Consider the following 16,065-nt stretch of genomic DNA (forward strand, 5'->3'; position numbering starts at 1 on the left):
CCAGCCCCACACCAAGCCCCCCAGCCTAGGGTGTCAGTGCCAGGAAAGTAAGTCTCCACAACTTCTGGCTACAAAATCCAGCAGATATGAAGTCGGTAGAAGAAACTGCTGGACCCCAAGTAGTTCCTCTTAACCCACCCATGGCTTCATCTGTACAGACTCACTCCCTCTGAGGTCCAGCACTGGTATAGCAGCTTGAAAGGAACCCATGGTGTATAAGGGGAGAAGCTGGAGTGCCTGGCATCAAGGCTAGCTGGGGCCATTGTCCCTTTTCTAAATCCTCCCCCAACAATGCCGGCAGGCTAGTGCCTTGTCTCTGAGACTCCAACAACCTGGCTAAAACTTTCTTCCCTGCCTTGGAGATCCCCAGACACTACCCCACCCAACTTATGGGCCCACCCAAGCTGCTTTTCCATATGAATGATTAGTCTTGGTTCACACTTCACAATTTCATAAATCCTACCAAACAGGCAACAGCTGGCTTCAGTGAGCCCCAAACCCAAAACTAGCAGCAATCAGCCAATATTCACAGCTTGGTTTTCCCTGGGAATCTCCATGCCCAGCACCAGCAGCAGCTACCTCAGATTGCTTTGTAACTCAGGCAGTGTTCCCCTGGGAAAAACACAGGTGGAGGCTGACCTTGCTCTGTACCACCTGGAAAGCCCAGTGGCCAGTGAACCCACTGGACAGGAGCAGACCACATCACAGCACCAACAATCTGCCCCTGCACAGCTGATCCTCCACAGAGGGCAGAGGTAGCTTGTAAGTGGTCACGGCCAATCCTTGCAGCTGTCTGATTTGGGTAAATCCCTCACGTTGGTCTGCCAACAGCCACCAAGGGCCAAATATAAGAGGAGAGTGTACTAAGCAGACACAAAGGGTGTACTTCGAGTACGCAGCCTGGGTGACAGAAGAGGCTATGCCACAGGACCCTACAGGACACCTAATACATTAGGCCACACTACTAAGACATGGAGTCAAAGAAGCTCTACCTAATACATAGAAATAAGCACAAGAAAGCTGCCAAACCAACGAGACAAAGAAACATGGCCCAAATGAAAAAACAGATTAAAACTCCAGAAAAAGAGCTAAATGAAATGGAGGTATACAATCTATCAGATGCAGAGTTCAAAACACTGGTTTTAAGGATGCTCAAGGAACTTCCTGAGGACCTCAACAATAAGAAAAAGATCCAGTAAGAAGCAAAGGATACACTAATTGAAGTAACAAACAATTTATAGGGAAACAAGGAGTAGAGAAGATGAAGCTGAAAATCAAGTCAATGATTTTGAATATATGGTAGCAAAAAACAACCAAGCAGAACAATAAGAAAAAAGAATCCAGAAAAATTAAACAGTATAGCAGCCTCTGGGTCAACTGAAGAGGTCTAACATTCTCCTCATAGGGGTGCCAGACAGAGAAGAGAAAGCAAGAAATTAGAAATCTATTGGAAAAAATAATGAAAGAAACCTTCCATGGTTTGGTAAAGGAAATAGACATGCAAGTTCAGGAAGCACAGAGAGTCCCAAACAAGATAGATGCAAAGAAGCCCACTCCCAGACACACCTTAAGTAAAATGCGAAAGGTTAAAAATAAAGAGAAAAATTTAAAAGCAGCAAGAGAAAACAAGTTAGTTACCTACAGGGGAGTTGCTGTAAGACTGTGAGCTGATTTCTCAAAAGAAACTTTGCAAGCTTGAAGGAACTAGCAAGAAATATTCAAAGTTATGAGAAGCAGGGACCTACAACCAAGATTGCTCTACCCAGCAGAGCTATCATTTAGATCAAAGGGCAGATACAGAGCTTCCCAGACAAGGAAAAACTAAAGAAGTTCATCATCACCATACCACTATTATATGAAATGTTAAAGGGAATTATTTAAGGAAAAGAGGGTGATCAAATCTATGAACAATAAAATGGCAAATAGTACAGATCAGCAATTGAATTGTAAAAAGCAAACTAAGCAAACGAGAAGCACAAAGAAAGAATCATGGATACAGAGTGTTTTGATGGTTACCAGATAGGAAGGGGGGATGTAGGGTCATGGGTGGAGTTGGAATTAAGAAGTATAACTAGTAGTTACAGAGTAGCCATTGGGATGTAAAGAACAGTATAGGAAATGGAGTAGCCAAAGAACTTTTGCACATGACCCATGGACATGAACAATGGTGGCAGGGTTGCCTGAGGGAGTGGAGGGTGCTGGATGGAGGGGTGTAAAGGGAGAAACATCAGGACAACTGTTTTAGCATATTCAAACAAACAAACAAATAAAGCTGCTATGAACATAGGGGTTCATAAATTCTTTTGAATTGGTGTTTCAGGATTCTTACGGTATAATCCTAGCAGTGGAATTGCTGGGTCATACGGCAGTTCCATTTTTAGGGGTTTTTTTGTTTTTGTTTTTTTGCGGAAATTCCATACTGCTTCCATAGTGCTGCGCCAGTCTGCAATCCCACAAATAGTCTGCTAAGTTTCCCTTTTCTCCCCACCCTTGCCAGCACTTGTTTGTTGCTTTGTTAATGATGCCTATTCTGCCCCATGTCAGGTGGTATTTCATTGTAGTTTTACTTTGCATCTCTCTGATGGCTGTGCCTCTGGGTCCTGTGTATGTACGTCCTCCTTGGAGAAGTGTCTGTTCAGGTCCTTTGTCCATTTTTTTAAGAATATTTTATTGCTTATGCTATTACAGTTGTCCCATTTTTTTCTCCCCTTTATTCCTCTTCCTTTTGCACCCCACCTTCCCACCAGCATTCTCCTTCACCCACTGCTTAGTTCATGTCCATGGATCATTACATGTTAGTTCTTTGGCTTCTCCATTTCCTGTACTATTCTTAGTTTCTCCCTATTTTGTACCTGTCAATTATGTTTCTTATTCCCTGCACCATTTTCCCCCATTCTCCCCTTCCCCCTCCCCACTCATAACCCTTCATGTGATCTCCATTTCCGTGATTCTGTTCCTTTTATAGTTGTTTGTTTTTAGGTTCAGTTGTTGATGGTTGTGTTTGTTGTCATTTTACTGTTCATAGTTTTTGATCATCTTCCTTTCCTTAGATAAGTCCCTTTAACCTTTCCTATAATAAGGGCTTGATGATGATGAACTCCTTTAACTTGACTTATCTGGGAAGCTCTTTACTTGCCCTTCCATTCTAAATGATAGCTTTGCTGGATAGAGTAATCTTGGATGTAGGTCCTTGCCTTTCATTGCTTTGAATACTTCTGTCCAGCCCCTTCTAGAAGCCTGCAAGGTTTCTTTTGAGAAATGAGCTGATAGTCTTATGGGAACTCTTATGTAGGTTATTGTCTCCTTATCTCTTGCTGCTTCTAGGATTCTCTCCATTTTAATGTTAGCTAATGTAATTATAATGTGCCTTGGTGTGTTCCTTCTTGGGTCCAACTTCTTTGGGATTCTCTGAGCTTTGTGGACTTCCCTAGAAGTCTACTTCTTTTGTCAGATTGGGGAAGTTCTCCTTCATTATTTTACCAAGTAAGTTTTCAATTTCTTGCTCTTCCCTCTTCTCTTTCTGGCACTCTTATGATTATGATGGAGTGTTTAAAGTTTTCCTAGAGGTCTCTAAGGGCCCCCTCATTTTTTTTGAATTATTGTTTCTTTATCTGTTCTGGTTGAATGTTTATTTCTTCTTTGTGCTCCAAGTCCTTGATTTTAGTTTCAATTTTCTTCCCTTTACTGTCGGTTCCCTGTATAATTTTGTTTCATTTTACTTTGCATAGCCTTTACTTTTTCCTCTAATTTGTGACCATAGTCAACCATTTCTGTGAGTATCCTGATTATCAGTATTTAGAACTCCGCATCTGATAGATTGGCTTTCCCTTAGTACACTTTGTTCTACTTTTGGAGTTTTGATCTGTTCTTTCATTTTGGCCATATTTCATTGTTTCAGAACACCTGTTATGTTGTAAGGGGCAAAGCCTTAGGTATTTGCCAGGGTGGGGCAGCACAAGTTCCTCTGGTGTGCTTCTGTATGTGGGGGAGGGGTCAGAGAGGGAAAGTGGCGCTAGCTCAGCTCTGGGCCAGCTTTCAGCTGCTTCCCCCAATATCCACAAGGAAATCTGGTCCTTCTGGTGGTGATTCCCAGGTGTGTGGGTTTGTATACATTCTTGGACACTGTGGGTTTCTCCAATGCATTCTCCTTTGAGGCTGGGAGTTTCTCCTGCCAATGCAAACTTCACAGGTTTTTACCACCTAAGGTTTTGAGGCTATTTCCCCACACTAAAACCCTGGGTTGCTCTGTATGCCTCACTCTTCAGTTGTTCCTCCCAGTTTATCCATGTGCAAATGTGGGACCGCCAGCCACTGCCTCACCCACCTGGTCCTTCAGTTGCTGCCTTACCGTGGGTCCTCTGCCCTGGCTGCCCAGCTCTGCCCTTCCGATGGGTTGGATGAATGCTTCTTCTTTTATTCTTTGGTTTTCCAACTTCCACGCAGTTCGATTTTCTGGCAGTTCTGGGTTTTTTATTTTTTTAATTTGTTTCCTTCTTTTGGTTGTGTGAGGGGGGAATGTGTATCTACCTACACCTCCATCTTGGCTGAAACTTCTCTTTGCCCGTTTTTTAATTGGGTTGTTTGTCTTCCTGTTGTTGAGTCACATGAGTTCTTTATATATTTTGGAGATCAAACCGTTGTCCAAGGTATCATTGGCAAATATGTTTTCCCATACAGTTGGTTCCCTTTCTATTTTGTTAATGTTTTCTTTATTCATATAAATTCTTGGATGTCCAGAAATTGGTGGCATTTCTATACACCAAAGTGAGGTATCAGAAAGAGAAATAAAAAAACAACAGTCCCATTTACTATTTCAACAATAAAATTAAGGTACCTAGGAATGAATTTAACCAAAGAGGTTAAAGTCCTGTACTTGGAAAACTATGGGACTTTGAGGAAAGAAATTGGTGCAGATACAAGTAGGTGAAGACATATACTGTGTTCATGGATTAGAAGAAATTAACATTATTAAAATGACCACACTACCCAAAGCAGTCTACAGATTCAACACAATTCCTATTAAAATACCAATGACATATTTCACCTATCTTGAACAAATATTCAAAAATTTATGTGGAACCAAAAAGAAAAGGAAAAAGACCCTGAATAACCTTAGCAGTCTTGAGAAAGAAGAACAAAATTAGAGGGGTCACAATAGCTGATATCAGACTATACTGCAAGGCCCTTGCAATCAAAACAGCCTGGTACTCACATAAGAATAGGCATGTAGATAATTGGAACAGAATAGAGAGCAAAGAAATCAACCCACACCTATGTGGTAAATTAATACTTAACAAAAAAGCAGGAATATACAAAGGAGTAAAGATAGTCTCTTGAATAAATGGTGTTGGTAAAATTGGACAGATATATGCAAAAAAAAAATAGAAGAAACTATACCCCCAACTTACACCATTCGCAAGAATAAACTCAAAATGGGTAGTAGACTTAAATATGAAAATGTTAAACCATAAAAACCTTGGAAGAAAACAGCCTGTAAAAATCCCGTATGTCTCGGAACAATATTTTTGCTGACATGTCTTCTACAGTAATGGACACAAAGGAAAAAAATAAACAAATGGGACTATATAAAGCTAAAAACCTTCTGCACAGCAAAACAAACCATCAACAAAATGAAAAGGGAACTCACTGAATGGGAGAACATATTTGCCAATGATACATCTTATAAGGGATTTATATCCAAAATGTGTAAAGAACTTATAAAACTTAACTCCAAAAAGACAGTTCAATTTAATAAATGAGCAAAGGACCTGAACAGTTTCCTAAAGGGAATATACAAATGGTCAGTAGACATGAAAAAAATGGTCAATGTCACTAATCATCAGAGAGATTCAAATTAAAACCACCATGAGATATCAGCTCACACCTGCTACAGTGGCTAACCTTAATAATTCAACAAGTAGAAAGTCTTGGCAAGGATGTTCGAAAAGTCAACTTTAATGCACTGTTGGTGGGAGTGCAGAATGGTGCAGACACTGTGCAACATTATGGAGCTACTTCAAAAAATTAAAAATGGAACTTTGACCCACTGACCCCACTTCTGGGAATATATCTAAGAATCCTGAAACACCAATTCAAAAGAATATAGGCACTCCCGTGTTCATAGCAGTATTATTTACAATACCCAAGATCTGGAAACAGCCCAAGTGCCAGCAGTAGATTAGTGGATAAAAATGCAGTGGTACATTTATACAATGGAATACTACTTGGATGGAAAAAAGGAAATCTTACCTTTTGCAATAGTAAGGGTGGTTATTGAGAATATTATAGTAAGTGGAAAAAGCCATTTGGAGAGAGAGACATATTATATGATTTCAGTTACATGTGGAATTCAATGAAAAAAATAAACTGATAAACAAAATAGAAACAGAGGCCTGGATACATGCAACAGGCTGCTGTTAGTGGGCAGAGGAAGAGGGGCGGCTAGATGAAAGAAGGTGAAGGGATTAGCCAAACAACATATGAACATGACCCACGGAGACACACAACAGTGTGGCGATGGCCAGAGGAAGGAGGAATGGTGTCTGGGAAGAGGGTGTGCAAAGGAGGGGGTAAGATGTGGGCATCTGCTGTAGTGTGAAGAATAAAAATAAAGGAAAAAAATTAAATTGAAATTTATTGAGATACAGAGAAGAGAGCTGAGTTTCTCAGAGTTATTCAAATAATATCTATTTGGTGACTTCACATATTTCAGTGATAAGTTAAAGGGAGTGATAAAAATTTTTTACTAACTGGAGTAAGGCTATTGCATATCATACTTTTAAATTTTGGAATAATGAATGATCTGAGAGCTAATGTCTTCTGGCTCTCATATACTGAGTATTAGGTATCTTTATTTTTCTTAACGAGAACCATATTTCATTAAATATGTAAGCAAATTAAATACATACTTATCTGTGGATAGGATAAGTATGAGAGACTTACATGAGGGAAGCGAGTCCCCACGTGCACGAGATGTTCAGAGGTGGAAAGGGACATGGTTAGGGAGTGCCAGGCATTTTTAATGTGTTCTCACTCTTCCCCACCGTCATGCAAAACAACATATCAGGAAACCAAGTCAAAGTTTACTTACCCATTCACTTATTAAACTGATACTATCAACCAAATCATAACATTTGCTCACTAATTCACTTATTAAACTGATAATTCTTGAATACCTATCTAACACCTGCACTAGATGCCATAAGTTGTAGCAGTCAACAAAACAAACTTGGAACATTACCTCAGAGACTTCAAAATATGATGAGGAATCAAAATTGATTATATAAATAAAATGAAAATTGATTAGTGATAAAGTACTTTGCTGAAAGTCACCAAGTTTATCTATACACAACTGGTTTTTTTCCTCAAGGCTGTACCTAATTATGAAAGCCCACATTCTTTATACCATGATGTTGCCAGATGAAGGTAAGGGCAACTGATGTTTATGATGTCTTCGCTCTATCTTCAGCACTGGATCATTTATAAGGATTCATTCTTTTTCCTGTGAGGTTGGTAATATTATTTTTGCCATTGTTCTGATGAGGCAAATAAGTCTTAGGTTAACTAATTTGCTAAGATTTTAGCTGAGTACTATCGCTTGGATTTTGATCTAGGTCTTGCTGTTAAGTCCATGAAGTAAGAACAGTGAAAGCTTATAACAGAATTAAGAAAGACAGAAGTTGGTTATTTAACAAGATTAATACATTAAATTGATAAACACTGAAAAAGACTGATGAGAGTAGGAGAAAAAATTTTAAGAGGCACAAATTACCAGTGTTAAGAATGAAATAGGTGATTTAATATAGATCCAATAGAAACTAAAAACTTAGAGGACATCAGGCACAACTGTATTTGGAAGATTTGAGAATTTGATGAAGTTAAACTTCTAGAGAAAACAACTTACCAAAATAACAGTAGGAAAATTAGAAAATCTGAATAGTTCTATTGACAAATTGACTTTATCATTAAGCACCTCCCCTCAAACAAAACAGATGGCTTTGCTGGTGAATTAATTCAAACATTTTTAAATAAACCAGTATTACATAACCTCTATCCAAGAATTGAGAAAGAGGGAACACTTAACTGATTAAGGTCAGCATAAACTTGATATCAAAAGAGATATTATAATTACTAGTTGGCTCTCTTGGAAATCAATGCAGAAATACTAAACAAAGTATTAGTAAGTGTTAGGGATATCTAAAAAGCATAATCAGTCATGACCAAGATAGCTTTCTTTAGTCCAGAAGTACAATGTAGTTTCTTCAATAAAGGGAAAAACTGATAATCTCAACATGTGCAGAAATAGCATGTAATAAAAAGTCAACATTACATATACTTTTAGCAGACTGTGCAGAAATAGCATGTAATAAAAAGTCAACATTACATATACTTTTAGCAGACTAACAATAGAACTTTCTTAATTTGATAAAGAACTATCTTTAGGACTTTCAGCGTGAAATATTTCAGTCTATCTGCCTTAGATTAGGAAATTTCTTGACACAAAGAAATTTCTCATTACTTTTACTGAGAAACATACTGAAGATCCTAACCAGGGAATAAGAAAAAGCAATGAAATGTAGAATGAATGGAGAGAAGAAAGAGATTATTCAGAGATAACATGAATGTATATATAAAAACACAAAATAATCTACAGACAAAGTTTTAGAATTAATAACTGAATTTTGAAATTTTGCTGAAATTCAATATATAAAATCAATTGTATTTTTAAAAGTGATTGGTTTTAGAGAGATAAAGGAAAGGAGAGAGTGAGGGAAAAACGCAGAGAAAGAGTGGAAACATTGTTTTGTTGTTGCTCTTAATTATGCATTCACTGGTTGATTGTTGTATGTGTCTTCTTGAACAGGGATTGAACTCCCAACCTTGGCTTATGGGAATGATGCCCTAACCAACTGAGCTACCCAGCCAGGGCCCAATATACCAGTAACAGAAACACAGAAAGAAGGTTTAAATTACCATTTACAATATCGAAGAACACCAAATGTGTAGAATAATTCAAATTAAAGACATGTAAGACTTCATCACAGAAACTATAACATTTAAAGTGAAATTAAAGAGCTAAGTAAATGAGGAGAAATGCCATATTCATAAAGAGCTCAATTTTTTAATGACTGTGGTCTTTCTAATTTTATCTATAGATTTAATACAATCTCAAAATTTTAGAAGCTCTGTTTTCCAATGGAAATTGTCGAGCCCATTATAAAATTTATATGGAAGTACCATGAACCAAGAAGAGCCTATATCAGTTTGAAGAACAGACGTAGAGAACTATCAAAACTTACTCTGAAGCTAAAATAATTTACATAGGTGAATGTGTATAAGGACAGGTTAATGGTACAGAATTGAGAGTCTAGAAACCAAGACATACAAATGGAAACTTGATTTATTGCAAAGATAGAGCTTAAGAGTAGGTGGTGGTGCGCTTCATTTTTTTCTTAAGTTTTCAAATAAATTGTGTCAATTGGGTATTCATGTAGAAAAACACTAATCATACCTTCAATCTCACACTCTACAGAAAGTTATTTCAAGTGGCTTGTTTATCTAAATGTGAAAGGCAAACAGAGTTTCTGGAGTGTAACTTCACGAATGAAAGACATTTTCATGAATGCAATATGGGAAAAAAATTTAAACAGGATACTGAAAGTGCTAACCACAGAGAATAAGGTTAATAAAATGGACTGCATTCAAATTGGGAACTTAATGACTTCTTGAGAGTGGGACATTGTATTTATAATACATATAATTATCAAAGGGATTGCATAAAATCTATAAGCAACTTTTATAAATATGTAAAAGATGGAAAAAGCCAATGAGAACAACAGGCAAAGAATAGGAATATGTACTTCACAAAAGAAAGTATCCAAATGGATACTTAACATGCAAAAAAAGGATAACTTCTTAGTCATCACAAAAAGGCAGATGAAAACCACAGTGCTCACTCAGAAGAACAGCTAAAATAGAAGACCCTGGGGGTCATGATGGGCGCCACCTCTCCTCTCAATACCTTCAGAAAATAATTCCTTAGAGAACCACACAGAAGTGGAAGCAGCCCCGAGACCAGGAGGCTAACAAGCTGAGCTTGAGAACTCCGAAAGAGATCCCAGTCTGACTTTAAGACCCCCCCCCCTCTTCTGCACAAGGAGAACTGCATTGCAGGAGTCATGCCCAGGAGTTTGCAGTTTTGCCTCCAGTCCCAAAGTTTAACCTGAAGTGAATGGAGGAACACAGGGTGTGTCTGAGCCTTCGTCCTCGGCAGAGAACCGCATGGGAGGGAGAGGGAGATACCACCCAAATTTGGAATTTGGTAATTCCAAATTTTAGCAAGGTTGTGGGGCTCCCACATTCTGTTGTTACTGGTGTGGATATAAATTGTTATGATGATTTGCAGAAACTGGCAGTGTCTACAAACACTAAGCATAGAAATAGCGATGACCCTGCAGAAGTGCATATGCATATGTGTTCACTAAAAGCCATTCACTGGAGTGTTCATGGCAGCATTATTTGAAATCCTAAAAAAAATGGAAATAACTCAAACATACATCGACCGTGGGAAGGATAGATAAACCAAGGTAAATTTCTATGCTGAAATAGTTGGTAACACCAAAAATGAATCAGCTAGTGCTATATACAACAACAACATGGATGAATTTTACAAATAGAATATTGACTAAAATGAGCCAGACACAAAATGGCACTTAGTTTATGGTTCCGTTTATGTAAAATTTCAAAAACAGATAAAAATAATCAATGGTGTTAGAGGCTAGGATAGTGATAATATTTGGAGAGTTGCACTTGGGGAAGTCCCACAAGAGTCATAGGTGCTACACTTACCTGGCAGGGGAAATACCATGATCACAGGGTGGTTTCCCAGGGTTAAGCTCACCCATTGCACTCCAAATATGCTGACTCCTGGGATTTCCCAAATGCAAGAAACTTGACTGCATAATTTGTGGTATTAGGGGACTGGGTTCGTGCTCTCCCATGGGGAAAAGGAAATTCATAGGTGCTGATAATACTTGGTTTCATTGTCTAGGTGGTAGTTGCATAGGTGTGATTACTTTTTGATAATACATAAAGCTGTGCTTATATAATTTGCATACGCAAATCATTAGTTTGTAGTTCACCAACTAACAAATGATATATTTATATTAAGCAATGAGTACGAATAATTGGCATTAAGTGAAAAAGTCACTATGTTAATTGGCAAACTTAAAATTACATCTCAAATTATAAGTATTATAAATTATAAATATTACTACAAGATGCCTTTTAAGTATGAGCTATGTATATTTCTGTTTTTAAAATGTTTTGGCAGTCAATTGTTTATGGAGTGGTTTATTGTCGTATTTTTCTTACTGGTTTTTTTTTTTGGAGGGAGAGAGGACGAGAGTGAGCTTTAGCCAAATCTTTTAAGTGAAATATGACTTTAAATGTTTTTCAGTTAAAGTATATATATAATCTACAGTGTACATTCAACTGATAAAACTGAAACCTTACCATAATGTTGAGAAGTTACGTTTTTCAACTCCTTTGAAGATAGTTAAAGCAATAAGTATAATTTTACAGTATATATCAGTATTCTAGTTTTATGAGGTTGAGAATATTCTCTGAAGTTGTTCAGGCAGTGCTTTCTTACATAGACACTTATATAATGATAAGGAAAAATTTCTTTACAGCTGCCTAATTCTTGAAATCTACTAAAAATTTAAAACATCATCACTGGATGAAACTAACAACAATCCAGGCAAAGCACTGTACCTCATTTTCAGTTAATTGTTTTTATATGAAATACTTCATTTTCTCCTATTTTGTTTGTTAGTACCGAGAATTGATATTATATATTACAATTAAATTATATTATAACCATATTAAGTTAAGATTTTAAATTAAAACATTTTATTTTTTGTTTTTTTAAATATATTTTATTGATTATGCTATTATAGTTGTCCCATTTTCCCTCCTTCACTCCCCTTCACCCTGCACACCCTCTCCCACCCACATTCCCTCTTTAGTTCATGTCCATCTGTCATAAGTTCTTTAGCTTCTACATTTCCTATACTATTCTTACCCTCCCCTGTTTATTTTCTACCTACCAGTTATGCTACTTATTCTCTCTACCTGTTCCCCATCTCTGCTCCTCCCACTTCCCTTTTGATAACCCTCCATGTGATCTCCATTTCTGTGATTCTGTTCCCCTTCTAGTTGTGTGCTTAGTGGTGTTTTTTGTTTTTTGTTTTTGTTTTTGTTTTTAGGTTCAGTTGTTGATAGTTGTGAGTTTATTGTCATTTTACTTACTGTTCATATTTTTTATCTTCTTTTTCTTAGATGAGTTCATTTAACATTTCATATAATAAGGGCTTGGTGATGATGAATTCCTTTAACTGGACCTTATCTGAGAAGCACTTTATCTGCCCTTCCATTCTAAATGATACCTTCCTTTGCTGGATAGAGCAATCTTGGATGTAGGTCCTTGTCTTTCATGACTTGGAATACTTCTTTCCAGCTCCTTCTTGCCTGCAAGGTCTCTTTTGAGAAATCAGCTGACAGTCTGATGGGAACGCCTTTGTAGGTTACTGTCTCCTCTTCTCTTGCTGCTCTTAAGATTTTCTCCTTATCTTTAATCTTGGGTTATGTAATTATGATGTGCCTTGGTGTGTGCTTCCTTGGGTCCAACTTCTTTGGGACTCTGTGAGCTTCCTGGACTTCCTGGAAGTCTATTTCCTTAGCCAGAATGGGGAAGTTCTCCTTTATTATTTGTTCAGATACCATTGCCACTTGTTGCTCTTCCTCTTCTCCTTCTTGTACCCTTATAATTTGGATGTCAGACCGTTTAAGGATGTCCTGGAGGTTCCTAAGCCTCTCCTCATTTTTTTGAATTCTCATTTCTTCATTCTTTTCTGACTGGTTTGTTTCTTCCTTCTGGTCCACTTCATTGATTTGAGGCCCAGTTTTCTTCCCATCACTATTGGTTCCTTGTATATTTTCCTTTATATTTCACTTAGTGTAGCCTTCATTGTTTCATCTAATTCATGATCAAAGTCAACCAATTCTGTGAGCATCCTGATTACCAGTGTATTGAACTGTGCATCTGATAGGTTGGCTATCTCTTTATTGCTTAGTTGTGTTTTCTTTGGATCTTTGATGTGTTCTTTTGTTTGGGCCATTTTTTTTGTCTTGATGAGCCTGTGAAGTAGTGAGGGGCGGAGCCTTAGGTGTTCACCAATGAGGGGCAACCCAGTTGCTGTGTTCTGATGCCGTCTGTGGGGCAAGGGTCTGAGAGGGAACAGTGGTGCTTACTCTGCTTTCTGCTGGGTTTCAGTCACTTCCCCCACTTCCCACAAGCAAATTGAGCCCTTCTGGTGCTGATTCCCATGTGGGTGGGTTTGTGTATGTCCTGGGACTGTGTGGGTCTCTCCAATGAACTCTCCTGTGAGCCTGGGAGTCTCTCCTGGCACCTCAACCCCCACAGGTTTTTTCAGTTGGTGTTTTGAAGCTTCATTTTTCTGAACTGGGACACTGGGTCACGTGGTCTGTCTCACTCCCCATTTTTGCCTGGTTTATCTGTGTGCGAATGTGGGACCAGAATAGCTGTGCCCCTCTACAATCCACTGCCTCACTGGGTCTGTCAGCTGCTGCCTTGTGTGCCTGGGTCCACTAGCCACCCTGCCATGTGTCCTCTCTCGGCTCTTCAACTCTGTCTCTCTTACCGGTCTGGATGAATGTGTCTACTTTAACTTCTTGGTTGTCAGACTTTTATACAGTTCAATTTTCTGTCAGTAATGGTTGTTTTTTTGTTTTTAAATTGTTGTCCTTATTTTGGTTGTGTAAGGAGGCACAGTGTGTCTACCTATGCTTCTATCTTGGCCGGAAAGTCTAAATTAAACCATTTTAATTTAAAAGTGCCCATTTGTTTTTTGTTGTTGTTGTTTGTTTGTTTTTAAAAAAGCAAAGGGGACAGTGTTACTCATGAACCATGTTTTATGATATTTTCTACTTCTTTTCTGTGTGTGTTTATATGTATCTACATTATGTGTATGTACTAACACCAATAGATTTCAGAAACAACCATTTGTCTTATTTATAAACTTAGAAGTGAAGAATATAAGTTAAAGAAATTATTTAACTTTTTAGCTATGTTCTTATAATAATAGACATTGGATCATAAATGAAAGAGGAATTTCAGCTATTTAGGCTTGGAAATATATCTTGGTGTACTAGATTCTGTCTTGATAATTCAGTGATTTACTTGATGACAAATCCAGCAATCTGTTTATATTATCAGTACTATAGACTTAATCTTCTCTTAGTGTTTCTACTGCCTACTTGGTTACCTACCTCCCTCTGCTTTAGTCACTTTGCACCAGTAAGGCTTTTTTGCTGTTTGGCTGGCTACTAAGCACATTTCTGCCTCTGCACTTTTGCTGATACCTCTGCTCAGATCTGTAGTTCCCAGATTCTCCCTAGACTCTCTCCATTATATGCAGGTCTCTCTTTTTGTCACTTCAGAGATAGATCCTTTGACTCTTCTCTATAATAATTCCCATTATTCTCTTTTCTTATTCCCTCTTCATTTTTACAATATTATCAAAATCTGATATTCTGTTGTATTTCTCTTTATACATTTCTCAGTAATTATAAGCTCCATGAAGGCAAGGACTTAATTGGTTTAGTTACTACTTTATTTCCAGCACCTAGAACCAAGACAGACACATAGTTAAGCACTGTATAAGTATTTGTAGTTAGAGTGAATGAATAAAATATAATAAAAAGTAAGTATCAGTTTGCATGGCTTAGCCCTCAGGTAAGTATGCAGAATTCATTGATTTTTTCTTCAAAGAAATGTAGGATTACTGTTAGTTCCAGCATGACTCTCTCCATAAGTATTGGTAGTAAGTTTAAAAAACACTATAATAATATAAAAAACTTTTGATCTTATCCTTTTTTAAAAAATTTATTTATTTTTAGAGAGGGGGGAAGGGAAGAGAAGGAGAAAGAGCAGGAGAGAAACATCAATGTGTGGGTGCCTCTCATGTGTCCCCTGCTAGGGACCTGGCTTGCAACCCAGGCATGTGCCCTGACTGGGAATTGAACCGGCAACCATTTGCTTCACAGGCCCATGCTCAATCCACTGAGCTACACCAGCCAGGGCTGATCTTATCCTTTAAAAGAGGAGGAAAAGCACTTGAGTGAAATTATATATAAAATATTTAACTTTGTCTTTTATGAAATAAATAATGACTAAAAGTAATATTTGTTCCAAATGCATTGTCTTAGTTCTTGTTTTTGATAATTTAAAAATATTATAGTACCTGCTCAAGTACCAATAAAAGTTATATAGATTCGTGTGTTTTTTATTTGTTTTTCTCTTTATATCTATTTCCACCCTACCCACCCCGGCCTTTTAAAAGAATCCAACACAAGTTGGAACGGCTCTTCAGGTTTTCCATAATCTTGGAACTTTGAAGAATACTATCACCAGTGTCGTGGAAGGATATTGTGCTGCTTTAGAAGAAAGTATCAGCAGTGCATTAGATGTCAAAGTTTTGACTCAGCCTTCTCAGTCAGCTGTGAGAGGTAAGGATATGGTTTATATTTAGTTTCTTTATTTATTTATAACCAAGAAGCCCTTTGAATAGTATATGAAACACTCGAGTTTCAAAGCAACTTAATGACTCATTTTTAATAGACAGAAAATGAGAAGAAATTATGTTTCAGATTTTATTTATAACATTTTTGTCTAATCAGTGAGTTGAACTGGCCAATTGGTATATTCAGAACTTGTGGATAAAAATCTACAAACTGTGACTTCATTTAGTTCAGAGGAAACAGATGCAGGGAAAAAAAGGAACATGTTTTTTTTCTCTGAAATTCATATCACATGTACTTCTTACTGAGATAGAAAATATTTTTTAAGGAAATGCCATCTCTATCTTAGCTTTTTGGGCTTTTCCTTATAATTTTGCTATTCAGGAACAACAATGGCTAACTATAAAGATTGAAAATGACAAAACCTTGGAAACATTATGACTATGGCAACATCTAAAGAAA

At 37.4% G+C, this 16,065-nt stretch overlaps 1 protein-coding gene and 1 non-coding gene across 2 annotated transcripts in view; both read left to right on the plus strand.

Moving 5' to 3' along the window:
- The window catches only part of COG5 (component of oligomeric golgi complex 5), a 347,306-nt gene that overhangs the window by 173,415 nt on the left and 157,826 nt on the right, over positions 1 to 16,065 (plus strand). The window contains exon 8 of the mRNA XM_037150482.2: positions 15,426 to 15,591. Within this exon, the coding sequence (XP_037006377.2) occupies positions 15,426 to 15,591 (166 nt within the window). The remainder of the gene's footprint in view (positions 1 to 15,425; positions 15,592 to 16,065) is intronic.
- On the plus strand, positions 10,841 to 11,001 carry LOC119053050 (U1 spliceosomal RNA). The gene has a single exon (XR_005083232.2). It is a non-coding gene; the product is annotated as a U1 spliceosomal RNA (small nuclear RNA).

Source organism: Artibeus jamaicensis, unplaced genomic scaffold, assembly GCF_021234435.1.
Source record: "Artibeus jamaicensis isolate MK-2021 breed Jamaican fruit bat unplaced genomic scaffold, CSHL_Jam_final contig_834, whole genome shotgun sequence".
NCBI classification, from domain to species: domain Eukaryota; kingdom Metazoa; phylum Chordata; class Mammalia; order Chiroptera; family Phyllostomidae; genus Artibeus; species Artibeus jamaicensis.